The 27261-nt window shown below is 46.0% G+C and overlaps 2 protein-coding genes across 4 annotated transcripts; one reads left to right on the top strand and one right to left on the bottom strand.

The window, feature by feature from the left end:
- Nucleotides 1–5424: 5424 nt before the first annotated feature.
- On the bottom strand, nt 5425–20714 carry LOC6603032 (multidrug resistance-associated protein 1). Of its 2 annotated transcripts, XM_026987237.1 has the most exons (13): nt 20617–20714; nt 17795–17918; nt 16202–17719; nt 16001–16138; nt 15385–15531; nt 14229–14313; nt 13352–14171; nt 12905–13281; nt 9508–9731; nt 7441–7658; nt 6871–7377; nt 6432–6813; nt 5425–6374 (listed from the first exon to the last, which is right to left on the bottom strand). In XM_026987237.1, exons 2-13 carry the CDS (start codon nt 17846–17848, stop codon nt 6183–6185), a joined length of 4662 nt encoding a protein of 1553 aa, XP_026843038.1. In that variant the 5' UTR covers nt 17849–17918; nt 20617–20714; the 3' UTR covers nt 5425–6182. The 2 variants fall into 2 exon arrangements, with proteins under 2 accessions (XP_026843038.1, XP_026843037.1); XM_026987236.1 differs by lacking the exons at nt 5425–6374; nt 6432–6813; nt 6871–7377; nt 7441–7658; nt 9508–9731 and adding exons at nt 8167–8187; nt 10282–10502 and having other exon boundaries at nt 20617–20703.
- Nucleotides 18501–27101, top strand: LOC6603035 (PIH1 domain-containing protein 1). Of its 2 annotated transcripts, none has more exons than XM_026987234.1 (5): nt 18501–18586; nt 18675–18789; nt 21485–24484; nt 24949–25790; nt 25861–26097. In XM_026987234.1, exons 1-5 carry the CDS (start codon nt 18518–18520, stop codon nt 25930–25932), a joined length of 4098 nt encoding a protein of 1365 aa, XP_026843035.1. In that variant the 5' UTR covers nt 18501–18517; the 3' UTR covers nt 25933–26097. The 2 variants fall into 2 exon arrangements, with proteins under 2 accessions (XP_026843035.1, XP_026843036.1); XM_026987235.1 differs by lacking the exons at nt 21485–24484; nt 24949–25790; nt 25861–26097 and adding exons at nt 26143–26762; nt 26833–26976; nt 27048–27101 and having other exon boundaries at nt 18503–18586.
- The last annotated feature ends 160 nt before the right edge of the window (nt 27102–27261 follow it).

The raw sequence follows: 27261 nt of genomic DNA, 5'->3' as shown, positions 1-27261 counted from the left end.
GGCGTTGAGGGGTAAGTTCTGAAGGCGACACATGGCAGCCAGCAGGATTCGTGAGGCCTGTGGGTAGGACAATGTCTACGCTTGGCTTGATTTTTTGGGCGATTAAGTTGTCATTTGGCTGCGGGTAGGTGTGGTCTGTCCCAGGCACGGGTGGTGTCCCGAGGGGGGAATCCTCAAGGTGATGTATGCCTTTCAAGCGCCTAAGAGCAATAGATGAAAGCCTATGTCGTTTGTATGATTTGTATACTCCATAGCCACGATCCCTCTTCAAACTACGCTCGTGGACCCCATAGACGTGACCTCAGCTATCAGTCTCTGGGCACCCGGCCTAGGCCTGGACGTGGGCGTGAGCTTTGTCCTGCTCAACTTATGACAACTTTGATTGCAGTCAATTTATTAGCAGCTTGTGCCCAGGCCACCACAAAGAGAAATCTGTTTGCCAAAGGTGAGCGAGCCAAAGGATTTGGGGGGGGGGGGCGGGACTCCTCCCTTCGGAGTGTGATGTACAAATGCCTGTCATAATTGCTTAATCCCATTTTTTAATTAGCCGCCACCTGTGGCCACCTCAAGCAAAAAAGCAAACAAACCAAAAAACCAGGACACAAAAAAAAAATGCTGCGAATGTTTGCCAGGATATGCTTAAAACCCTATTACCATGGTAATCCTTTTGACAAATGAATTTTAACATGCGCGCACACACACGGGGACGCACACGCACACACACACGCACACCTAGACAGTCAGCTGTCAGAGGGAATAGAAAGAGACATAGACAGGGACAGAGACAAAGACAGCAGGAGGAGGAGGAGAGACAGCGAAAGCGACAGCCGCATAGAAGGCGGCGCGAAAAAGTATGCTATAAAATCCGTATGTTCACTGTCACCTCTGGCAGAGAATCTCTGCGCGCGCGTGTGTGTGTGTGTGTGCTGTCGTTTTCCATTCAAAGACACACACACACACACACACACACACATATGTCTTGCATCATAGACAGGACATGAAAACCAAATGAAAACCATTTTTGGGGACTTTCCCAACGGCAGTGATTCGGTTTTTGGATAATTTGCGGTTGTTCGTTTGGCTGGATTTTTGCCCAACACTCACCTGACAAACTGAAAATGATTCTGATGCGAGTGCGAGTGCGAAGTTCTTCTGGTCCTTCCGCTGGAGTTTCACACACTTGTGCCTTCGGCGTTAATCTGCGGGAGTGGGAACTGGTGTTCCTGATGCCTAATTAGCATTCGAAAGAGATTATATTAAAGTTTGTTGCACAAACCGGAGTGTATTAGCAGTCTATTAGAGATTTCATGGATAATGAAAGATGGATAGGTATAACAATATCGTAAAACGCAAAACTATAATCACTATCAAGTGGTATTTAATGCATGGATGAAGTGAGGATGGAGGAGACTTCATTATAAAAGCGTGTAATTATACCCGTTACTCGTATACCCGTTTTGTGGTGGATTTGGATGTGTTTAACAACCGGCAGGTAGCGTTTCCATCAATATATACTATATATTGTGTAGTTTTATGAATCATACGATGAAAGTAGAGCCGCGGCCCTTGCTGCATGGTTGAAAAAGGTGTAATCCAACGATATTCACTTTAAATTTCAATATATAGTATATTTTCACGGCTTTTCTGGTTGGGTCAGGGAGCGGTAGGAAGGTAGGAGTGCGCTATAATAGAGCGGTAACAGCACGCTGTCAGAGAGCGATAACAGTGTCAGAGATCGGTAACAGTGCGCTCTCAGAGATCGGTAACAGCGCGCTGTCAGAGAGCGTTAACAGTGTCAGAGATCGGTAACAGCGCGCTGTCAGAGATCGGTAACAGAGTGCTGCCAGGGAGCGGAAACAGTGCGCTATCAGGGATCGTTAACAGTGCGCTGTAAGCGGAAGCAGTTACTGGCTCACTGTTAACCCTGCCTGTTAACAGCGCCATTACTCATGCCGTTAACAGCAGAAGAAGCTTCCTTCCTACATCCTTTCGCTTCATCAGAGCACAGAATATGCAAGCAACGTTTATGCAATTAATTTCTGCACAAAACTAGAACATTTTTTATTTATTTTAGAACGTGAGCTATTTATATTTTGCAAAAGTTTTCGAATGTTCCACAATTGTAACTCGGAATTAATGTACCTGAAACAGTTGCGAATTAAATTCCCATTTGAATTAAATTTCAACTTTTGTTCAAATGAAAAAAGTTGAGAAAATTCCCCAACTAGCTTTCAACCTTGTCGAGCACGCACTTTCACTCGCCCAACTCTCACTTTTGCTCTCCTTCTCTCTCTCCGCAAGTCACACTTTTCAGTTGCGAAAAAATAAATAAAAATGTGAAAACATTTATATTTTCCTTTTTGATTCAACATTTTGTGGCAACGCAACGGAACGCGCCGCATGACACCGCCTCCTTTGATGCGTGCGTAGCGATCCGCTGAAGGACCTCCCTGCAGCAGGAGCAGCCTCATCGATGGGAAACATTCGGGAAAAGATTTGTGCTCTTTAGTTGCGTGCCACGCACAATCCCAGAGCGACCATAGAGGATGCCGCCCGAAAATTGTTGTTTTTCTATGGCGCCGCCGCCCAAGGGCATCTCCCGGAGCCCTCTCCTTGATCTGCCCACGCCTGGAGGCACGAGCTGGAGCTTCTTTCTTGGGAAACCTCCCATTGCTTCGTCCTGGAACCACCTCCTGCGAGAGCTTCTGCTGCACAACGGGTGGCCAATTTTTGTTTGGGTAGCAGCCATACATCAGGAATCCTTCAGTCACTTTCGCTTCCCGGTTGATGCGCGGGCAATGAAATATTCATTTAAATTTTTTTCGAATGCAACTTTCAAAGGAGTTCAAGCCGGGCCGGGGCCTGGGCCACGCCTACCCCATTCACGGTTCGGGGGCAAGGGCTGTGACACTCGACAGAAGCCAAACAGCCCCCAAACAGCCAGCACCCCTCATAAAAAATGTAATTTCCAAACAGAAGAACCCACCAAAATAAAAAAAAAGGAAAAAATAAGAAAAACATTTGAAAATTTCAAATTGAATTTGCCGCACGCTTGAAGTTTTGTCCCCGCCCCGCCCCGCCTCGGATGAATGTATGCAAAAGGCGCTGCGTTGCCAAGATTACCCAGAGAAAGACCAGGAGGCACACACACACACACACACACACACACACAGACTATGAGGGTGGACTGGATGGGGCGACGCTTGGGCTTTGAAACATGGCCAAAAAGTGTAAGTGACATGAAAGCGGGCACACAAAGCGCACAAAAACCTTTAATAACTTTACGCTTTTTGTTTTCAAGTGCACTTTCGGGCCACGCCCCCTCCCCCCCCCCAAAAAAAAAAACGAGATCAACAACAAAGGCCTTGAAGGCCTTGCAACTTCCACTTTGAAGTTCCTTTCAGGCACAACTAAAGCTTAGAGAAGTTTAACCATGGATGCTCTTCCAAATCCAGATCGTGCTAATGGCACCATGGAATCCACAAGCTGGGGAAAGGCATAATCAAGGATATATGTATGTATTTTGTACAAAAATTCCTTTTTCTCTTAGGAGTGTAACAAGGACTCTTCTTCGAAAACATTTGTGTGCGCCTTGAAGTTTAGAGGACTTTTATTTTTGAACAAAAACATTGTCGGGCCTACTCCTCAGACCATTCAGTGTGTAATTTATGACCTGTTTATTGTCAATAAATGCAGCCTCCGAGCAACCATTTTGTGTCTGTGGCCAAATAAAGACAAATGGAATGCTCATTTCCAGGGGGTGGTGCCCGGCAAATATCGGAAATAAATATATATTGTACGCACTCCACACCCTAGTGCGAGTATCTGTGTCACTGGCTGGGTAATAAGTTCCTTGAAATTGTCTCCAAAATGCTTGGACACTGCTTTTTGGGTGGTTTATAAACATTATTTATGACTCGGTCCCGGCCACACATTAGTCAATGGAAATATGAGAGAAAATCTTTAAACTGTCAAAGGCTTTGGCTCTCGCAATCGAGAGCAGGATTGGCAGGATTGCTGAGATGACAACAAGACTATTTTCTGTAATATTATTAATCCTTTGACTGTGGGGTTTCATTAAGTTTTTGAGCTGAAACAAATCCCGCAGCTGGGCCGTAGGCTGTTGTCGGATTTTCACTTATATAATTTCAATTTATAATTGGCAGTGCCCTTTGATACCCGAATACACGTGGGTGGCTTGCGAAAGTGATTTAGGTTTACAAAATGCACTTTTCTAATATGAGATTAAAGGTTTGTTGTTTGATTCACAAAACTAAACAAATTTCATCAAAGACATGTAATAAAGTTCTCATTTTTGTCTAGGTATTAAAGGCAGGGCAAGATAGGACAAGATAGGACTAGATAGGACAAGATAGGACAAGATAGGATAGAGGTAAACACTGCTTCGCACCGTATTGTAGGCTTTGGTTCCAAATATTAACGACAGGTCAAGATAGGACTAGATAGGGTATAGGTGTCAGAGCCTCGTGTCAGAGCCCCTGCTTCCCAACAGACCTCGAAATATTATTTTGATTTAATCTACATATAACCTGTTTAAATATTCCCATTAATTTATTCCCATTTTATTATTTATTATATCCCCATTTGGACCGAAAATACAGCCTTTATTCATATAAATTCTTTCTACAATAGTCAGCTCTATCGATGTGGCTCTTCTGGTTTAAATTCCTTTCTTGGCGCCAATTCCTAGAGCAATAGTTTTGGTGTCCTATCGAAAAATCGCATGGAGTTGGCAGCCCCGCCAAAGCATGTTTTAAGTGTTGTACAAGACACCTTTTTACTGTCGTTATTTTAACAAATTTAAGGAAATCTTTTCTGCCTTAAAGCTTACTTAAAAATCCATAAAGTAATCCAAATTTATTCCTTTGGAAATATGAGTGGAACTTTTAAGATGGCAGTCATTAAAATATGATTTAACTAAAATGAATAAGTAGAAATACGCTTAAGAAGAAAGGTTTGTTTGGCAAATGGGTATATTTATACGTAGTTTAGATAATCTTTGAATGTAGAAGACTCATAAAAACACAATAAATTTCTTTTTCTTATAGAGAATATATAAAATATTTTAAATACCCCAATTGTGTTTCATTAGGAAACAAGGATGTGATTTCTAAATTGTAGAAATTTCCATCTAGGCTTCTTAGAACTCAAAATAATCCCCCATTAATACCCTCTTAAGGGAACCCACTTAATGGGGGATTATTTTGAGTATTTCCAGGTATTTTAAGGTATTTCAGGTATATTAGTATTTTAAGAGGGTATTAAGGAAACCCATTTAAATAAATCTACAATCTACAGTCGAATTTTCCTACCAGAAGTTCCGTATAACGTACTTTTTTGGTCTCTGATATATGCTATATGGAAGTTCGACTGTATATCCCGCTGTGACCCAACCAAAATACCAAACTACCATCGTTTTTCAGTGGGATTTTGGCTGGGTTTCATTTGTCAACCCATTAGTTTATTAGATTATTTAAGTATACATTTTACAAAAGTTTCAAGATTGTTTTAACTACATTGACCGTTAACTAACTGATTGCATCAGTTGAAGGCAGAAAATTCTTGAGTGAGAGTTTCGTTTCACTTGCAGTTATTTTAAGTACATAAATACGTGGCATACATAAGAGTTTTCCTTGAACTTTCCTCAAGTTTCCATCGGTTGTGTTGTTGTTTTAGAAAACTAAGTACAATAGACAATACAAAAATACGCGACTTGACTATGTAAATACATACATACTGTTATATTACATACAAATAAAAAAAGGACGCACATAAGAGTTATTAAGTAACCGACGAAGACACAACTGGTTTTCCTTTTTGAATGTGGGGGGGGGTTTTTCGCTTAAGCTATGAACATTAGTTGGTATTTGCTTATCTCTTGGTTTTCATCTCTTTCTGGTTTCTGTTTCATATTTGTTTCCGTTTGCTTTGTTTCTAGTTGCTGCCGCTACATTTTTAGCCATGAGGTAGAGCCAGTTGCCAGTTGCCATTTGCCAATTGCCAATTGCCAATTGATTGATTTAAAGCTACCGTTCAATGAATTAGTTAGTACATCTACTACATCTATTGCTAGGGTTCTTTTTGCTTGGGGTTTGATTGATTCAGGGGGCAGACACCTTCAAATGAGTTTCGTGGTTGGACGTTTTGACATTCGTAGATCCTTAAACTAGATTGGCGTCCTTGGCCATGCTGTAGAAGGCCGACTTGGGATTGTCCAGCAGCTCTGTGGGCGAGGCGAACTCGGTGATCTGGCCCTTGTCCAGCACAATCACCTTGTCCGAGTCCAGAATGGTGTTCAATCGATGGGCAATCGTCAGGACAGTGCACTCCTTGAACTCCGTGCGAATTGTTTTCTATAAATACACGAATGTTACTAGGAACTCCCATTTTAGTGGGCCCCAGGTCTTTACCTGAATCAAATCATCTGTTTCCAGATCCACAGCAGCCGTGGCTTCATCCAAAACCAGGAGCTTCGTCTTGCGCAGCAGGGCACGCGCCAGGCACACCAGCTGGCGTTGACCCACCGAGAGATTCTCGCCGCCCTCGGCAATCTCATGATTGAGACCCGCAGTCAGACTCTTGACAAACGACTTCAAGTGGGACAGCTCCAGGGCCTTCCAGATCTCGTCATCGGTTTTGATCTCGAAGGGATCGAGATTGATGCGCAGAGAGCCAGAGAAGAGGACAGGGTCCTGGGGAATGATGGTCAGGCGAGAGCGTAGCATGTGCAGACCCATGCCAGCGATGTCAACGCCATCGATCATGATGCGCCCGCCGGCAGACTCAATGATTCTGCAAGCCACAGAGAAGGTTAGACAGAGTCGTGGGAGAGTCAGAGATGAATCTTACCTGAACAATGCCAGCGTCAGACTGGATTTACCGGCACCTGTGCGTCCCACAATGCCGACCTTCTCGCCGCCGGTGATGTTGAAGCTGACGCCTCGCAGCACCAGGTCTAGGCCCTCGCGATAGCGCACCTGGAAGTTCTGGAACTCGACGCGTCCCTCCTCGGGCCAGTGCTTGGGCTTGTCCTTGTCCTGCTCCAGCTCCCAGGCAGCCTCCTGCTTGGTCTCTCCGTACTCCTTGATGCGCTCCACGGACACAATGTTCGTCTCAATGTCCGAGCTCATGCGCACCAGCCAGTTGAGGGTCTGTGTCACCTGCAGGGCATACGACACCGAAAGACCCACCAGGCCGGGATCGGTCTGTCCACCCAGCACGGCGAAGAGCGAGGCGAATAGGATGATCAGGTTGCCGACCATTTCCAGGCGGATGGCCAGCCAACGGTTGGCTATCACCGAGGGATACTTGCACACCTGGTTCTTGTCCACCTTGGCATCGGACTCCTCAATGAAACTGTGAAAATATCGAACATTAAATTCAGTCCGTTCCCTCCATTTCCATTCTAAAGACTCTCACCGATCGCCGACGTTGTAGGCACGAATGGTGGGGGCTCCAGTCACGGTCTCGCCGAAATGCGAGTAGATCGGGGAACGTGAGACGGACTCCAGACGCATCAGCTGTCGGGAGGTGGCCACGTAGAAGCGCTGAGCGAAGTAGTACAGCAGGGCGATGGGCACGATCACGGCCAGGAAAATGGGCGTGGACATGCTAATAACCACAATGGTAGCCAGAACCTATCCAAAACAACACAACACAGCAAAACGATATTAATATACGAAATTCGGGCAGTAAATGTCGGTCGAGTGTGCGGAGAGGTGCTGAGGGTTAGTTGGAAGATCGAGATGATGGAGTACATATTGGGATCGAATGCCAATACTTGATGGGAGAGGTTTTTTTGTGGGGGGGAGAGTCTTTGTGGGGCGCCGCCAATGGGTGGGTTTTTTGTTAGTTTCTTGTGAATTTTTGATTGGGTTAAATTGTGGAAGTTCTTTTTGTAGCAATTTGAAGACTATGCAGTGCCGACTTGGGACGCAACAATTACCTCAAACGCACACCAGATACAATCATTTATGACCTGCGGCATTTTCTGGTCAACCGATTCAACGTCTTTCGAGAATCGGGACAGAATGCGACCCACCGGCGTCGTATCGAACATATTCATGGGTGCACGCATTACGTTACCCAGGAGCATCGTATGGAGCACACTGGCCGCGTGCAATGTGCCCAGGGCCGGGGCCAGGTCCGAAAAGAATGACGTTATACCTGCGATTTGTCAATTCGGGATGGATGTTTGATTAAAATTCTGGTTTAGACTCTGATTTCGATTGCTTCGCAATCCAGACAACAAAGTTCAGTGCTCGAGAAGGTCTCTTCGAGTCGGACAACGATCTAACCCCGAATGAGGGCTCAGTCGGGGTCACCATTAAGAGAGAGAGAGAGCGACAGCCACAGGAAAAAAGGTATAGAATCTTAAGTTAAGAGATGAGTTTTGAACGAGTAGAAAACATGCTCCCGCTCCAGTCAAACTATCTTATGTTGTATATATACAAGCAACTTTCTAGGGGTATAGAGTACCGGAGAAAGCCTCAAATTGCTACGAGTATGATGGGTATCATTTAGTTTGTTAGTCGGGTTGGTCTTAGATTAGTGTGTAGGTTAGTCACGGAGAACATACCCGGAACGCTTGCGAGTTAAAGACGCGTGTTAGTTCTGGCAATACCAAGTCCAGTTTGTATATATCGTTTGCCAGGCGATCGAGTATTCGGGCCCGCGGCTGGATGTCGAAAAATGATTGCGGGGCATGCAGTATACGACCGAATAGATGGGCAAACAATTTCTGGGCGGCAGCCAGGCCGCCAAGGTAAACGAGAACTACACAACCTACATAGGCAACGACTGCGGATATCGAGGGATAGTGTTTAGAAATTTGTGTTGGACAGAACTTGTACTAAATATTTGTGTAAGTTTAGGACCAAATCAGGACACTCATTGAGGTGTTAAGGGACCAATACTTGGGTTAGTGTAAGGAACGGAAACAAGATTTCTTTAACGTTTTGAACTGAAGAGTAACGAAGGCAAACGATACTTTCGGTGGGGGTTACCTGAAACCCTGTGCTCAGGACCATTCGTATATTGATCGGCATTACCAGGTCCAAACAGTGGATATCGTTCGAGCAGCGATCCAATATGCGACCCTTGGGCGTTATATCAAAAAACTCTGACGGACAGTGCATGAGATTGTTAAACAGTCGATGGAATACTCTGGATGAGGCATGTAGGGTGCATGTGAAGAGTGTTATGGCGGCGCCATAATTGCAGAGACCTGACTTTCGTTGAATGATTCGAATTGATTTGTTTTTGATTCAAAGAGATAGTAGATAGTAGATAGCGGAGTGTTCATGGAAGAGAGAGTTGAGTTCATAATGTATAAGTCTTAGATCGAAAACTTGTGCCAGTACAAACCATAACTCATAATAATTCGCTACAAACCAAAGAAAAATATATTCTTTATAAGAATAATAACTGGGAGAACGGAGAGAACTGGAAAAAGGTAAGGTAAGGTAAAAGTATATGTGCAAATACCATCCAAATGAAGGTCATAAAGGAGTCCAGGGTGGCGGGCAACTCTTCGTCGACGATTTCCATGTCACCGCTGAAACTATTCAAGAGACGTCCCAGCGGAGTCACATCGAAGAAGCGGCACACGGAGCCCCGTATGATCACATACAGGAGCTCATTATGTATCACCTTGGCCGCCTTGAAGCCGCCCATGTAGACGACCACGACCGCAGCGTAGGCTAACACACCTGCGATTCGAACCGAGGAACGGATCGGATTGGATGGATTGGATTGAATCGGAAAGGATTGTCAATGACATGGGTATCGTTCGGGTTTCTAAATGGCTATCTGGATGAGGCGATCGATCTCCTACTGCATTAGCTCTCTGTCACCTAAAAGGCTTACAAATTAAGGGCTCTGAGACTAGGGCGATCTTCAGAGTGTGTTTAGGAGACCATAACCCCTGGTTAAGGCTTGGATTATGCTTAATTAATGATCAGTTCCCTTTAGGGCTTGCTCACACATGACACTCTCTCTCACATCAAGTAAAGGCATTTTCGAGTTCCAAATGAGGTTGTTTTTTGGTTTTGTTTTTGTTTAGTATATGGATGAAGCGGTAAGTGAAGCTGAAACTGAAGTAGGAAGGATGCATGTTAGGTGGTTGTGTATTAGATTGCAGAATTTTGTTTCGGTTAGTATTTTCTTTGTACAGCTGGGTGTTACGTTGCGGGCCAATGCGCCATCGGTTTGGGGGTGTGCGTTGGGATTTTTGAGCAATTTGTAAGGTTCATTCTTTACCCCGAAACATGTGTTCAACAACATGGCGAACAACGATGGCAGCGCACTGTCCACCGTGTCGATATCCTTGGAGTAGCGACTGATTATGCGACCTATTGGCGTCGTATCGTACAGTTCCATCGGCCATTTGAGGCCTCTGTTCAGCAGACTGCTGAAGATCTCCGCTGAACAGTGCAGGCCGCCCATTGCCAGGGCCAGTCCCGAAAAATATTTAGCTACCACTGCATGAATCGTAAAAACGTTTTAGCCACATACTTATCGTAATACAACTCTGTTGTTCATGCTCATGTTTGTCTCTTTTTTTGCTACAAGTGTACGCCGGATAGTAGGTGTAAGGTCCCGGAAAGTTAGTGATCACATTGATAGGATTGGAGTTAGTGTCAAATTTGCTGTTACTTCGCGAAACGTGCAGTGGTTTTATACGGGGGGATGCTGGGGTTTTGGTTACAGTGCCAGGAATTCCAATTGCAATAGTATTTTTCTAGTGTATGTACAGTCTCGGCAAGATATTTTAGGTACAGTCTAGTCACTAGCTACGATATATACATGTATGTACAAGAGCTTCCTGTTTGCTTAACTTTCTTAGCCCAAATTCGAAAACGTTTGAGGAACTTTGTTCCTCTGAGATTCAGATTCTTCGATGATGATTGTTGGGAAGGAATGTGGAGAGTACAATGCGTTTCATAGCCATAAGACAGTTGAAAGATTGAAAAATTTACTCGATAAAAAATCGGTTCGATTTATAATTGACTATAGATTCCTATTGGCTGCCTTATAGTTTTGAAACGCACTGCTTATTGGTTGAACATTTACCGCAAAGGCTTGACTTATGACCATGCGCCACAGCATGGGCAGGGCATTGTCAACGGTATCGACATCTTTCGAGAATCGATTGACAATGCGCCCAAGGGGCGTGGTATCGAACAGTTCCATGGGCCAGCGGAACACAAAGTGCAGGAGTCGCTCGTGCAGCTCCTTGGAGCAGAATATGCAGCCAAGGGCCAGCGTGAGTGAGCAGAAAAAGTACGTAATAACTGGAAAATAATAATCAATTTTTAGGCTAATCGAAGGATTAATTGGAAGCATTTTCAGCGGACGCAGACACAGGGCATGAGAACTTTTGATACGCTACGGAGGGGACCTGACCTACTCAGCTATTTGAAGAGAAAAATCGGATGGGGGAAGATGGGATCGGAGCACCCTACAGATAATTACCAAAAACACTTGCATCACGGCGACGCGCAAGTTGAGGGGCAGGGTATTGTCAATGGTATCGATATCCTTGGAAAATCGATTAACAATTCGGCCCAGAGGCGTGATATCGAACATCTCCATGGGCCAACGCAACGTGGCATGGATTAGGATACTGTGCATATACTGGGCACTGTACACACAGCCCAGCGACAGTATCAGGGTGGAGAAATATCCGGTTATAACTTTGAGAAGTGGAAGATTGACAGACATTAGATCCATTAGTGACCCAAACAGGTAAACCCCGACAAAACGATTGCCCAACGACGATGATTAGTAGTAATTGTGGTAGTATTCGTGTTGGATAATGCATGATGAGCAGGCCGAACCATGATCGATGATTGATAGTAAGGCTATCCCTCTGTTGTTGTTTGGTGTCGTGCAAGGATTAATTCTTAGTATCGAGTGCCATTTTGAGTGGCATCGTATCATCATCATCATCATTATCATCATTTACCATGAAGCCCTGGCCCAAGACGACACGTATGTTGAATGGCAATACATTATCGATGGTATCGATATCTTTCGAGAATCGATTAACAATGCGTCCCAGCGGCGTGGTGTCGAACAGTTCCATCGGCCAGCGTAAGTTGTAGTACAAGAGCGTTGTATGCAAGGACCGTGAGCACTCGAGACAACCCAATGAAATGGCCAATGATGAGAAGAAATTCACTGACACTACGATTGTGTGTTCGATTGTTTGTTGTTGTTGTTGTCGATAATTTTGTTGTTGGTGTCGGTAGGAAGCGGGGGAGGGAGAATATCGGATAAATTATTTGTACGCTCACACACACACACACACACAGACAAAAGGAGAACCGTTAGTTTGGGTGAATGTTCTGAGCTACGATAACAGGTTCCGATTAATCGATTAGATCCTGTACCGCAAATTCAGAACATTTGAGTGCAGAAAAATTAGTGTTATATATCCATCATATGGCTAGGGATAATTATCATATATTGAAAGCCTAGTGTGTGAAAGCCGTGCAGCGCATTCGCAATAATCTTGTGTTGGAGTGTTCTAAGCGTGTTCTGTGTTTTGTGTTGTTTCAAGCCAAAGTGTGGTTGGGGGTTAATTGTTTGAGGAAAGAGGGCAGTGGGGCTAGGAGGCTGTCTAGAAGGTAGCTGAGCAGCATGTGTTCTCTCGGCGCCAAAGTAAGAAGCAATAATAAAAAGAAGCATCAAAACATAAACGAAAAAACCCAAACACCAAACATAAAATGTACAAAATAAACGAAAACAAACATAAACCAAAAAGGAAGCACAACTAGGACATAAACTTAAGCAAAAATAAACCACAAAATGGACAAACGAACATGAAACAAATACGTTTTTCAATATATAAACAGCGATCGAATCACAATGGACTCACCTTGACCGAAACCGAATGCGCCATAGACACCGAGGTACATGTCCCTGAGTCCCGTATCGTTGCCAACATTCTCATCGTTGGCCCACTTGGTTAGCCACAGATTGGAGCCGATTTGGAATGCTTGGAATACAAAGTTCAGCACGAGCGTGGCCACCGACAGGAAGATGCCAACGCTCTTGATGTAGTGCTTGTAGACGGCAAAGTCGACGCCCCCAGTCTGGGACTTTTCCGTCTCGATGAGCTTGCCCTCGACCTCCTGCTTCTTCTTGAGCGAAGCGGCCGAGGCAACGGAATCGTGCGAGTTCTGGCGCCTGGTGCGACGTCGCAGACTGCCGCCGCTGCCAGTGCCCATCAGACTGTCGGCAGAGGTAACCGAACTGCAGACAAAAAAACAAAAACATTGGGATTACGAATGCCATGGCTCAACAAAAGGTCCCCTGTACTCACATGGAATCCGACAGGCTTTCAGTGCGCGCCAGCTTAATGGCCTTCTCGACACTTCCAAGCAATTCAGGGACATCACCGGTGCTAGAGATTTGGCGTTTAATCTGATTGAGCTCTTCCTCCTCGGCATTGCCGTCTTGCAGATGCTGGATAATGAAGTCGGCAAAGGCGCCCTTGTTCTTCACGAGCTGATCGAATGTACCACTTTCACTGATCTCGCCCATTTTCAACACATATATGCTGTCCACCTGCGGCAGGAAGGTGACACCGTGCGTGACCAAAATGCGAGATTTGCGTGCCAAGAGTCCCTTCGGTCCGATCACTTCCTCGAAGATGTGTTTGCCTACGTGCGAGTCGACGGCACTCAAGGGATCGTCCAGCAGATAGAGATCTGCATCGCAATACACCGCTCTGGCCAGGGAGATGCGCTGCTTTTGGCCACCTGAGAGATTAATGCCCTTCTCACCGATTTCCGTGAGATCTCCGGCCGACAGAATGTCGATATCGGCACGCAGGGCGCAGGCATCGATCACCTTGTTGTAGCGCTTCCGGTCGTACTGCTGCCCAAAGAGGATGTTGTCACGGACCGTCGCATTCTGAATCCACGCCTGCTGGGGCACATAGGCCATCTTGCCCACCGTGTTGACAACGCCCGCAAGCTTCTCCATTTCGCCGAGGAAGGCCTGCACCACCGAGGACTTACCGGAGCCGACGGTGCCCACCAGGGCCACCAGATTGCTCTTACGCACCTCAATGTTGATGTTTCTAAGCGTAATCTCATCGCCCCACGAAAATTCGCCATTCTCAATGCTCATGGGATGGGCTGGAATTCAAGAAAACCCTTTATATATAAATCCTTGGGTATTTTGCATTCACTTACGTTTGGAGGAATCATGGAGCACGCTGTTGGGGTCAAGTTCTTCACTGTTCAGGAACTTGTTTATACGCTTCACAGAAACTTGCGTCTATCGATCCATACATGGAAAAGGAAATCGATTAGAAATGCTGCCACAATACACAGAAGTTTTCACACGGAAGGGGGTTAGTAGATGGGCGGTTTGTAGAGGGGGAGAGTTGGGAAGGAAATGCCCCAGTCCAGAATTTAATGAATGCGTGGTATCCCCGACATCTGCCGAGGCAATTATATACCCCCTGCAGAACGACGAGTATTTAAGGGATAAGGAATGGGGGCTTTAAATTCGCAGAAAAAAGGGAAATCTTCACTAATTTAATCTAAATGAGATCTTTTAATATCATTTCAAACGGAACATTGATGCTCGACTCGAGATGTACAAGCGAAAAGTGCCTAAAAGAATTCCCGAGAATGTTAAGAAAAACAAAATACATTGTTTTGAATGACACAATTCAATTATGCTCGATTCGACAGGTACAAGCGAATGCGAAGGAATTTAAAAACAACATGCATGTCGTGTACATGACGGGACAACATTTATGCTAGACTCGAGTTTAGCTGATAGGGGTTTTGTTTCCCTGCTTCCCAGTTCATTCCTTTACGATAATGGGAATTAAATTTCCGGTAAGATTTAATAGAATAAATGAACGGACAATCATGCCTAATCAAATATTCCCTTCCCCTAGAAATACTACCCACAACCTGCAAGAGATATCAGAAAAAAACCCATAAAACTCAAATTCCAATGAAAAAGGCAGAGACCCACAACCAGAAAAAGTATGTGGAAAATCGGAATTGGTTTGTTTCGGACAATTGTGAATCCCAGAGAATGAATAAGATGAAATAGGAGCTTTAGAAAACGGTTTGAGGATCTAGGGATCTCAGGATCGGATCAGTGGTGAGAGGAGTGTACGTTGGGGTATGTAAATTTGTTTTCGGCTAAAAAAAGAAATCAAATTCAGTAAAATAAACATAAATCACAATCACAAGAACGGCACAGTAGTCGAATCGATCACAATGGTGGCCCGGGGAGGGAGATCAAAGTGTTGTGGAAACCCATCCCATCCATGGGGGCCACCGCTGTGATCGGATTAGGCGATATTGCAATTGGGATTAAACTTACTTGCACCAGGTTGGTGATCAGCATGGGCAACATTGTTAGCGGAAAACGAAGAATGTTGAATAATGATAATGAGACAAAGGTTTTGGTGGCATCAAGCACATTATTTTCATCGATTAGAACGTAAGTGGCAAATGTGACTAATGAAACCTAAAAGATAATACACGAGATTGTTTAAAGGATTTGCATTTGAATTCATAAGTTTTGATTTTGGTTGGTTGGTTTTTTTGGTATGGATTTGGAGTCGATTGTATGCACCATAGCCGAAGATTAGGAAAAGATGTTCGTGCCGCTTCCTTCATCATCATATCATCATCATAGCCTTTACCTCGGCTATGTCAACAGTCAGCATAGGCAAGACGGTCAGCGGGATTTTCATGATGTCGAATAATGCGAGACTGACAAACACTTTTTCGACGCTCAGCTGATTCGCCTCGCTGGTCAACACGTAAGTGGCAAATGTGACCAGGGAAACCTTTTGTTTTTTAGATATTGTATATAGACACATTCGGATAGTTCCAAGATTAGTCCAAGTCCAACAATTGACCGGCGGCGCACTGGCTGCTGCTGTAACGAGATTTCAAAGTGTGGCCCGTCGGGTACGGGGCGCATATCTTACCAGGAAGGGGGCACATGACCAGAGGAAGGATGTGCTAGCATTCAGATAGGCCGTCGATCGTAGAGTGGCTATCTCCTTGTCACGTATGTCCAGCACTTGCTTCTCAAAGCTCGGCTCCCAGGCATACAGCTTGAGGACCTTCATTCAGGAATACACAACGTTAGAGATATATCTTTATATAGCACTGGGACTCGGACTCACCTTAATGCCACTCAAAACCTCATTCATCAGCTTGACGCGCTCGTCCTTGTACTTCATTTGACGTATCTGATAGGTCTTGATGCGACTGGCAATCACGCCATTCACCGGAATGAGTATGATCATCACAGCCAGACCGGCGAGCACAGACGGGCCCAATTGCTGCCACAGGAAATACAGAGCCAAACCGATTTGCAGGGGCGCCGACCAGATCATGTTCAGGTACGTGGTCAACTCCATGAAACGCTGAGCATCCACGGCCATCAGGTTGACAATCTCGCCGACAGTGGACTCCTTTTTGGTGGCATTGGAGATGCGCAGGGCCTTGCGATAGATGGCATTGATGAGAGCCGTGCGAATGCGCAGTCCAACAATGAACATGCGATGGAAGTATTGGCCAAGAATGAAGGTCTGGGCGGCAGCCAGGACGAAGAGCGTAACGGAGAACAGGATGCCCTTCCATTCGGGCTGGGGATCGGTCCTCTGGTCCTCCACAAAGCCAATGATCAGACTAAGCACCTGCGGCTGGGCAAATGTCAGGGTGTCGGTGATGAGCTTCATGAGGGCTCCGAACAGGAAGACGCCACCAAAGGACTTGTAAATTGGCGGCATAATACTGGCCATGCCCTTCTTGCGTCCAGTCTTCTCTCCATGCGGATTCTCGAACGTCACATTGCCATTACTGAACTGCGCCTTGGGCTCCGCCTTGGAGCGGCCCTTGTAGTTTTTGCGCACATTCTGGTTCCAGTGATAGGCAAAGATGGGCATCACCTCGGAGCAGCTGTCCTGAGGACGCAGATCCCACAGATGCTTCTCCTCCAGCGGATTGCGGTAGCCCTTGAGGGCCATCTTATCGAACCACTGGTACGTGATCCGCGACAGGAAACTGGCCGACAGTTCGGGTATCTCGTTCTCGCCTCGCTGGTACTTGGTCTGAGTGGGCTGGCCGTCGGCGAAGCAATTGAGCAGCAGCATACAGCAGTAGAGCGTGAACGACACAAAGAAGCTCACGTACATGTACTCCTCCCAGGAGAAGTCCGATTCGGATGGCTGCTGCGAGTCGTCGATTTTGCTGCGATCCGCTGCGGCACGCACCTCCGTGCGGCAGCGCGGTATAGAGAGGACGGTCAAAAGGAACCAGAAAATGAACTGGCAGCCTGACGTCTGCACGCCGTACTTCCGATTCAGCGGTATGAAGATGAAGATCAGCAGGAAGGTGGCAAACTTGATGATGGGGCCCCACACATCAAGGTCGTACAGTGGTAGCTCCGAGTCGCCGCCCTTCTTCACCAGGGCCATGATCAGGTCGAGGGCTGTGATCACCAACAGTCCGAGATTCACCAGCATCTTGCTCACACTCAGCTTGTTCCATGGTATGTTTCTGTCGAGGCTGGCCTTCAGATAATAGAAATCAAAGACCACAAACGCCCAGTAGAAGGCGCAGGGCATCCACACGAGGGCCGTCTGTTCGAAGCAGGGCGTAAAGTCCGGATTTTTTGTATACCAGGTCTCTGTGGAGTTCTACAAAACCACACAACACCAATTGAGAAATATTTAATTGATTCTTGGAATTTGATCGGCAGATCTATGACGCACCCAGAATGTGGATCCACAGAACCTGTCCATCGGCGAACCTATATCCTCCGCCATGGCTTCTGATCGTGTCTAGTGCCTACACCACGTGCACCTCTTGTGAGAATTTTTGGGATTAGGGACGTAACTATAATAAGAGAAAGAAAAAAAACAAATTTAGCCAGCTGTTCCGTTCTCAAGCGGCACAACAACAATTAGCTGTTGGTATTTTTCGGCTGGTATATTATTTTCTATGGTAACCAGGGCTGACACATTTTAAGAAGAACAAATAGCTGATTTAAAAAAGTAGCTTTCTCATACATTTACAACTATTTCATATAGCGCATTGCACCAATTTTAAGAAACTATCCTCTAAGAGCACCTCATAGTTGTGGCAGCATTTATAGCTGTGGCAGTCTCGGGGTTTTTTTTTGTATATTCCCACGGACACAGTTGGACACAGTTTTGTTTAATAAATCCCGAAACATAGCTAAATATATATGTCTTTCAGATAGCCCGAATTATAATATCCAGAACTAGCTAAAAAATCTCTAATTTGGCAACAGTGATGGCAACATATGGCATTATTACCCTATTCACATACGGTCACACTTTCTTCAATTGTGACAAGTTGCCAGCTCTGCTCTAAATTTGGAAAAATTGTGCATGTAAAAAACAATCAAAGTTACTTTACGCTTTATTATTTAGATTTTAATTTAAGCGAGCGAGCTTTAGTAAAATAAAATCATGGCACGCCGCACTAATTTTATTGATGGCAGCGACAGTTTTCGCGAGCAGAATCTACGTTTTGTTCGGGTAAGCCAAAAACACCGCAGCGAAGAAGAAGACAAGGTTTTTTTTTCGTGCCAAAAATATTTAAACTCTCGGTTTTCTTTGTCCACAGAATGAATTTGAGGATAATGTTAACCAGTTCTTTGGGGGCGCCAACCCATCTGGCAATATACAGCAGCAGCAGCAGGCGCCACCGCGGGACGCTTTGATTGTGCAACCCACACCAGGTGAGTGGTGGACCCGGCCCGACCGACTTGCCGGCCGGAGAGTTCCCTTCCGGCGGTGGAAGCCCAAGAATGTGCGAAATTCTTGCCGGCCAGGCATGACACCAGTTTAATTGGGAACAATTACTCTTTATCTAACACCTGGCCGTGGGGCTAATCTCTACGAGTGCGAAATCATGTCTCTCAGATAGACATCTTTCACCCTCCTGTCGCTATCGATTGCGCGCGCGGTACCCCTAACAATAGAACAGTGAATGCGCGCTAAGTTGTACAAAGCCCAGGCCAAATGTGTCCACTTTAGTGGCTGTTTAGTTAAGAACCACACCACTTGGTATAATCTTGTAATCTTCTTTTTTTGTTGATAATGGAATGGGAAATCCGTCGTGAAGGTCTCACCTCCCACTCCACTGTTGCCGACAGTTTTTTATGTCACTGTCAATGACGAATATGCAACAAAAAACTAGTTTTTCCCCAAAACACAATGGCTAATCTTGGAGCGACCACCACACGAAACCCCCGGAGGAGAAGTTTAAGGTGTCTGAGGCGGCTGTGTGCGAGTTAGTAACATTTTATGGGCGCTAAAAACTTGTTTGCCGCGTCAACGCGTGTTTTAAGCGTTCGGCTTTAGATAAAATTCTAGCCGCTGAAAACGAGTATTAGATTTTTGATATAATTAGCAGCGAAAACCTGTTCCCCCTCTCCAACAGGCAATTATATAATTTTATAAGCAAAATACATTTTGTTGCCCTTCTTTTGATAAAAATGTACAATTTCATATGTTTTCGCTTTCCCTAAAGAAATTTATCTAACGAAATTGTGCACTGTCATGATGAGATGCTGGGTTGACCTCCCCCGCGAAGAGTCGTCTGATAAAAGCACTGGCTCTTCCTTGTTTAATGCAAATTTTAACTCAATTTTCGTGCTGTGTATTGATTTTGTTTGCTTTTCAGCCGGTGAATATGATATATTGTTTACAGGTACACTTGCATCATCTTTTTTAGTCAACAACGCTACTTGATATACAATATTTATGGGCACTTGACGGTGTTTGTCTGTGATCGAAGCGATAAGCGGATCGCAGTATCTTCCTGGCCCTCAAGAAGTCCTCTTCCCGATTGCTCACTGTTTTTACCAGTTTCCCCGCTATCTATATATGTTTTTGGTCACGAAATGGCTTCTTATCGCGCTTTTATACTCGATGCTTCTTTGGGAGCACACTCCACGCGAACTCAGAGTCTCTCTCTCTCTCTCTCTCTAGTTTTGAATTGCACTTTATAATCCTTGTCGTGTTTCTTATCGCCTTCACACTTGCTCTAGTTTGTTGTTCCTCTTCTACGAACAACAACAATATAATTTCCATTCCGATTATCACGGCCTCCAGCAGAATCTGTCGAAGCTACTAAAGATACCATCGGTTCCAAGGCCTGTAAAAAACGCGTTTGCCCATGACGTCAACCACGAATTACAAAAAATCTAGCCATAGCTATTAAATTTTCTCCATTTGTACTATGTAATTTCATTCGAATAACCTCGCCGATATCAATTTAATTATTTTTGTAATTTTTTTGTATCAATTAAACAATTGCGCCTGAAGCATGACCAAACACTAATTGTTGTTATCAAACAATTTGGTACGTGATTCACCCGCTGTGGCCCCAAAACGGGAGAAATGTTTGAGCGCGGGAAAACGTTTTAAATAATTTCACAATTTATAGAAACGAAACTCACGCACCAGCCGACAAAAACCACGCACACACTTGTTACGCCTCGCGGACGGACGGACGTACAAGAGAATCAATGCGATGCGACCAAAATGTCACTTATAATTACCTCTGCGTATACGGCGGGGGAGAAGAATCGAATAGTATGAAAGGCGGGGCACACAATGAACGGAAACTGAACCGGCTCGCAACCAGCTGAAAAGTTAACTGAATGCCAGCCAAACGTTGCGGACAAACTTATTTGTTTGGCATTTCAGTGTACGAAAGCACACGCAAAGGAGAGCGCCCATATACTAGCCTCCCTATAGCGCGAGAGAGAGATAAACCCCATAAAGAGAGAGCAGAGATATGGGTAAAACAAAAACGAAACCGAAGACAAAACTCAGCGATAGATATCGGGTGCCAAGAGAGACAGAGGGAGCGGCGTGCTCGTCGCACTCTCTCAGACTTTGATCAATTAAAAAGATGTAAAACTCGGCTTGAAATTACAGTTAAAAGCGTGAAAGCTGGTCACACTGCAAACCCGGGATTAACTGTGTATATGCCCCGTCATGGCCGATGGGCAAGAGATAACGCCGGCCCGGCTACACTCTCTCTCTCTCTCTCTCTTCTCTCTCCATCTCTTAATATAAATCAGTACCTCTCGAATTGAGTGAACAACATACTACATACACACAAATAGACACTTCCAGATGTGATGAAATAGTTTAGGCCCGAAAGAGCTGCCGACTCTTAAAAACCACAAACAAATCTACTTCAAAGAGGGTTGTGTGGGGCGGCAGCCGCCCAAAATTGGCGGATTTAATGGGTATATTTGGTGTATTTGTAATTGTTTGCTTTGTAGTGTTTTGCTTACTATATTTTATTTACATTTAATTGAATTATTGATTGAAACGTTGAATGAGTAGACCGGAGTAGACCCCAGTGACTAGTCTTAACCAGAGTTCTTCCTTCCCTCCCTCTACACTTTTACATAGACGGCAATGAGCTGGACAGTCGTCGCCAGTTCCTGCGCCAGTTGGGCGCCAGTCCGGCAGTGGCACACGCCCTGGCCATGCGCACCCTAGAGGTGCCCAATTTCGATCTACGCCACTTCCAGCGGCGCCGCTATCGCTTGAGCGTCGAACTGGGCGACCGACAGTCACAGCCCGAAATTGATGCCGTTGTGCTTCAGTCGATCGGCACTCTGGTGGAGAAGTCCGAACAGAATCGAATCCAGAGTCGTCCACGTCCACGCACACCGTCGCCGCCGCGCAACATCAACTGGCACAACAATCGCGACATATCGCCGCAGCAGATTGAACGATCACGTCCACGCACACGAGATGTCGATGATAATATTCGGGGCCGTCCCAGGGGCGCACCAGGTCTCAGGGAGATCCTTCCATCAGGCCCAATAGAGGCTGGCCCACCCCCAGGTCGCAGGAATGATGTGCCACCGGCAGGCCGCCGGGATGACAATTTCCCGCCAGGGCGCAGAGATGTTGCTCCACAAGGACGCAGGAATGATAGTCCACCGGTTCCACATGGTCGCAGGAATGATTGTCCACCTTCTCCAAGAATAAACGTTCCACAAGGTCGCAGGAATAATGTATCACCAGGACGCAGAGATGCTGTTCCTTTTGGTCCTAGGGACAATATTTCACCAGCTCGCAGGGGTGGTCACAGAGATGCTATTCCATCTGCAAATACACCAATAGTACGCCGCAATGAAGCCCAACCTGGACGCAGAGAAGCTGTTCCTTCTGGTACCAGAAATGATGTTCAACCCGGTCCCAGAGAGAATGTTCCACAAGGTCGCAGAGATGCTGCTCCTTCGGGGCCCAGAGACAACGTTCCAGCAGCACGCAGGAATAATCGCAGCGACGCTGTTCCACCTGCTCACAGAGATATTGTACCACCAACACGCCGGAATGCTTCTGGTGCCAGAGAGAATGTACCATCGGGGCGCAGAGCACCACCAGGTCCCGGCGCGGCAATCCCAACAGTTCCCATGGACTCAATACCTCCTCGTGGCCAGCCGATTGCTGCAGCAGGTCCCAGAAAGACTGTACCGCCAGTTCACATTGACCCTGTCCCACAAGTAGGCCGGAAGCAGGTTGTTCCACAAGGTCCCAGTGCGGTACTGCCACCAGTACGCGGAAAACCTGGCCCACACGGCCGCGTAGAGCCTGTCGCAGGTCGCGGCCCTCCAAGTCCCGGAAAACCTGCTGGTCCCCCAGTTCGCGGAAAGAATAATCCCCCCAATCGCAGGAACAATAGTGCAGGCCCACCCGGTCGCGTAGAGCCTGTCACAGGTCGCCTGGCACATGTGCCTCCAGGTCGTAGGCAGCCAGGCCCACCCGGACGTCGGGACAACAGTCAAGGATTTGTCGAACGTATAGATCTGACGGAGATGTCCAGCCATGTGTGCAGTCCCCCCCACTTCGACGGCGCTCGCAATGATTCCTATCCGAATAATCACCCAGATCGCTTTCCGAACAATCGTAATGAGAATTTTGAGATCAACAATCGTGGCATGGATGCAGAGTTTTGCGGCCAGCCGGACTTCAATGATCCACGCTTCAACGACGCCAATCGCGGACCTGGCCCTGATGCCTTTTTGGTCAACCAACGTCAGAACATCGATCGCGACGACGACTTTCAGCGCCAGCAGCATGGCTTTGATCGTCCACAGGGGCCACCCATTTTTATGGGCAATCCAAACACAGAAGTTTGCGATTCTGAGCCCAACTTTGGGGGACAGCAACAGCAGTCAAGACAAATGGGGGGACGCCCCCAAATTGGGAACAACTACCAGCGTTTTTTCCACAACGATCAAGTAACGATTCTACGTACGGATTTGGTCGATCACAACGAACGCAATTTCGATGGCAACTTTTGCGATCGTAGTCCAGATAACTTTGGTCCGAATGATCGCCGCTTTGAGGGCAACTGTCGTGATCTTGGGGATGCTCCACGTTTCAACGATGACAGAGATGGCCGGCAGTTTATGGACGAAGAACGAATTCGTGGACAGCAGCAGGCGGATAATTTTGGACGTCCACAGGAACAGCGGAACGAAAATTGGCGTTTCTACAACAGCGAGCCGGAGCGCTCTCATCACTTTGATCGCAGCTTAGAGCGCAACGATCCGAACAACAGAGATCTGCGTTTCAATTTGAACAACGATCCGAACAACAGAGAGCTTCGTTTCAATTTGAACAACGATGATCGTAATGCACACGGACGCGATCGTATTGATCGTATCGATCGTAATGATCGCTTCGTTGACGACGACAATTGTCGTGATCAGATGATGTTTAATGACTCTGGACCTGGACCCTTTCAATCCAATCAAATTCAGTTCGGTGGCGATCACCGCTTTGAGAACGATGGCGACTTCGATCAGCAGCGGCGCCAGTTTGATGGCGATTTCAATCAGATTCCACAGCGAGAGTTTGACAGTTTCCGTGACGATTTCCAACCAAATCATTATCAAGTCAATGTTGATATCGACTATCAAGACAGAGGAGACCAACGTCGTCCTATGGATCGTCGTAATGATCGCTCTGGCAGTGGTTACCGCAACCCAAATGCTCACAATCAAGAACGCAACACAGCCAGGAATGCAAACCGTTCCAATCAACCACGAGAGGCTACGCGGAATGCCAATGTTGGCGGTTCCCATGAAAACCGAACAAATTCATCCGCAGATCGTGCCGCAAAGCCACCAAGAAATTCAAACCCTGTAGCCAGAAGTGGCAGATCAACCGCTGGTCCAAATCCAAATCCGAATCAGAAAAAACCAAATCAATCAACCATACCAGTCAAAGGTGGAAACCCTGTGGGCAAGAACACTTTGGCTGGCCCAAACCAGGAGGCCACGACAGTCAGGAATCTGGCCAATCCTGGTGGTGTCCCGAAGCCAGCAGCCGCCGCCACTCCAGGGGCCAGGAAATTGCCGGGCAAGCCGCCAGAGGCAAACCCTCGTGCTGGTAAGGTTAAAAAACCAAAACTAGAATCGTTTCAGATATCGCCAGTAAATGTTGAGTATCCCTTGAAACTTTTACTGGGGATGAATGATGCGAGAATGCATGATTAATAGGTGCGGCAGGGATGCAGTCCGGTTTAGGGGAGCCTTGAGCTGTAGCTCAACTCAATCCTTAAACGGTTCGAAGACAATCAAATTGGTTAACAAACTTTTCTAAAGAGCACAAGTATTTTTCTTTTGATGTCTCTTTAAGGGGCACTCATTCGCTCAATCCTTCCATCGTTTCCTTCCATCGCCTAAAGGGTTAAAAAGCTGCTAAATAGATATGAAGCTGCTCTTCAAGGGAGTAATTCCCTATTCCCAATCCATTTGGATTATCCCTGATACGAACCGAACCGACTTGCATCCTCCGCCTCGGGTAGAATATGTCTGCAGAATATAACACCGGGTTTTCCCATCATTTTACAGGACAAAAGCGCACCGCTGAGGAAGCGCTGCCCGTTGGTGGCGAGGTCAAGCGACGCAAAGTCATCAAGGGTAAGCGTTTCCTTATCGGCGGCAGAAAGCTGCCCTATGTCGCATTCGATCAAGTGTTGCCGCAGGAGGAGGCGGAGTCCTATGCTGTGACCTTCTTCGAGCAAACACCCAACTACAACACGAACGTCTATGCCAACGAGGATGGCAAAGTTGTGCAGGGCCACGAGGACGATGATAGCTCGGACACCGATTCACTGGAGTTGCCCGAAAACACAAGAGGCGGGGGCAGGCAATATGGTAAAAAACAAAAACTCAATCGGATGCGCAAGGAATGGACCGCTTTGTATCGTACGAAGAGCTACAAAGACTGGGACTGCTGGTGGACGGATTACAAGTGGTGTGGGAACGAGATCAACAAAGTGCTGGAGAAATTCGAGAACCGGAATCTGCAGCATCGCTTCATACCAATCTACAAAAGATACACCACCGAGCAAGTGGTCAACACGGTCTTAAAATTGGGACACGTGGCACTGGAGAAGAACACATTCAATGTGCAGCGCAACATGCGGGCCATTTTCTTGCTGATGGACAGTACTTTCCTCCAAAATCTAAAGATGGAGAATATTGAGCAGCTGGAGAACTTGATACGGCGTGTGCCCAACCATTTGTGGCTGTACAAGCTCCGTAGCATGGTCTATATGTGGTCGAAATATCATGAAATCTTGAAGGACCCTCCAAAAACTTTAAGAAAAGCAATACACAATGCATATGCCAGAAAATGGAAGACACCCATGTTCCACTGGCTGGCCAAGCAGGCCTTTGATGAGCTCCACGTATGTTCCAAAAAGTAAAAAGTATTCCCCAATCAAACTGATATTTATTTTCTATCGATGTACCCCACAGGCAATCAGTGAAATCTCTTGGCCGGATCATAATCGTCTCTATCCGGGCATAAAGAAGCCAATGAAGAAATAAACGATATGGCAGATACCCCTATCCTTTAAAATGCACATAGATTTTTATATACTCGTAGAATCGATTTGTAAATTGAATTAGAACTGAATAAAAATTCCCCTCCACCTTGACTCATGTGCAGTGTGCATACCAAATAACCAATAACCAATAGATAATATCTGTAATATCCCCTTCGATTAAACCACTAATGTCCCATCTTGCTTTCGTCAGGATTCTGTATGAAGAGCTTCAAGGTGAACAGCACTGAGAAGTTCTTCATCAATGTGTGCCAGGCCTCGGAGGTGCCAGCACCCGAAGATGTCACCGAGGAGGAGCTGATTGCCATACTGGAATCACCGACACCGGGCTCGTTTCGTGTGCCCATGAGCATCTCCGATCCGCGACACACCAAGGATCGGTCAGACAAGACCGTCGATGTCTGCGACATTGCCATCAATCCACAGTTTTTGGTCAAGATACAGAAATCGCAGCTTTTCAAGAACTTCTTTCAGCAGCTGGCCGCAGAGGCACTCAGCGAGAAGTACAACGTACAGATATCCATGGAAAAGATCATCACCCTGAACAATCGCAAGTTTGTGGGCACCCTGGTCTCGCATCGAGTGCGCAACGCTGATGTGAAACATGTCCAATCCCTGTCCGGTAAACTTGCCGCTATTGAAGCCGGCAAGGATCAGAAGGCGCCTTCGAAATTGGTGCAGGAGATCGATGACAAGTATGCGGCTGCCATCAGGAAGATCCGCCAGACGGCGGAGCTGCAGTACAAGCTACGTGCCCAGATCCGCGCTGATGCTGTTCATGAAATCCAAGCCGAGATCTACCTACCGAATTGTGTATGTAGCTTTTTACCATATAATATTGTATGATGATGTATATTGACGATAAGTCTCTTCGATTCGAAAGGTCTCCTCGCACGAGATAAACCTGGATGTTGGTGAGGATCGCATCTTGGTCGAGTCCCGAAAACACGGCTATATCTTTGACAAATTTGTCAATTATCGTCTGCAACAGGATCGTGCCCGTGCCCTGTTCGACAAGACCAGCAAGGTGAATAGACATGATTTCCTAGTTATACCGAAAAACTGCTTTATATAATCTAAAATGTAACTATCTTTCAGATGCTACAAGTCCGCATTCCTGTTTACAGTCAATAATAAACCATAGAAAACTCATGTTCGCCTTATATATTCATAATGTTAATAAATAAATTGTTTCATTTCGAAAATGTAACCAAGCTGTTAAACCTTTTTGGTATATATTTCGGAAAAAGCTCCTCTAAATATAGTTTTTTGAATACACAAATTATAGCTATTATTTTACTGATATAATCGC

Source organism: Drosophila persimilis, unplaced genomic scaffold, assembly GCF_003286085.1.
Source record: "Drosophila persimilis strain 14011-0111.01,24,50 unplaced genomic scaffold, DperRS2 tig00000124-arrow-pilon, whole genome shotgun sequence".
NCBI classification, from domain to species: domain Eukaryota; kingdom Metazoa; phylum Arthropoda; class Insecta; order Diptera; family Drosophilidae; genus Drosophila; species Drosophila persimilis.
This window is presented reverse-complemented; position numbering and strand designations above follow the sequence as displayed.

Excerpts from the sequence above, each read along its gene's own strand:
- LOC6603032 (XM_026987237.1), bottom strand. The coding sequence starts at position 17,848 with ATGGCGGAGGATATAGGTTCGCCGATGGACAGGTTCTGTGGATCCACA. Across the intron at positions 15,532-16,000 it reads GGTCATGTGCCCCCTTCCTG|GTTTCATTAGTCACATTTGC; the intron begins GTAAGATATGCG and ends ATTATCTTTTAG. Across the intron at positions 14,314-15,384 it reads TGATCACCAACCTGGTGCAA|ACGCAAGTTTCTGTGAAGCG; the intron begins GTAAGTTTAATC and ends ATGGATCGATAG.
- LOC6603035 (XM_026987234.1), top strand. The coding sequence starts at position 18,518 with ATGGCACGCCGCACTAATTTTATTGATGGCAGCGACAGTTTTCGCGAG. Across the intron at positions 18,587-18,674 it reads AGAATCTACGTTTTGTTCGG|AATGAATTTGAGGATAATGT; the intron begins GTAAGCCAAAAA and ends CTTTGTCCACAG. Across the intron at positions 25,791-25,860 it reads AGGCCTTTGATGAGCTCCAC|GCAATCAGTGAAATCTCTTG; the intron begins GTATGTTCCAAA and ends TGTACCCCACAG.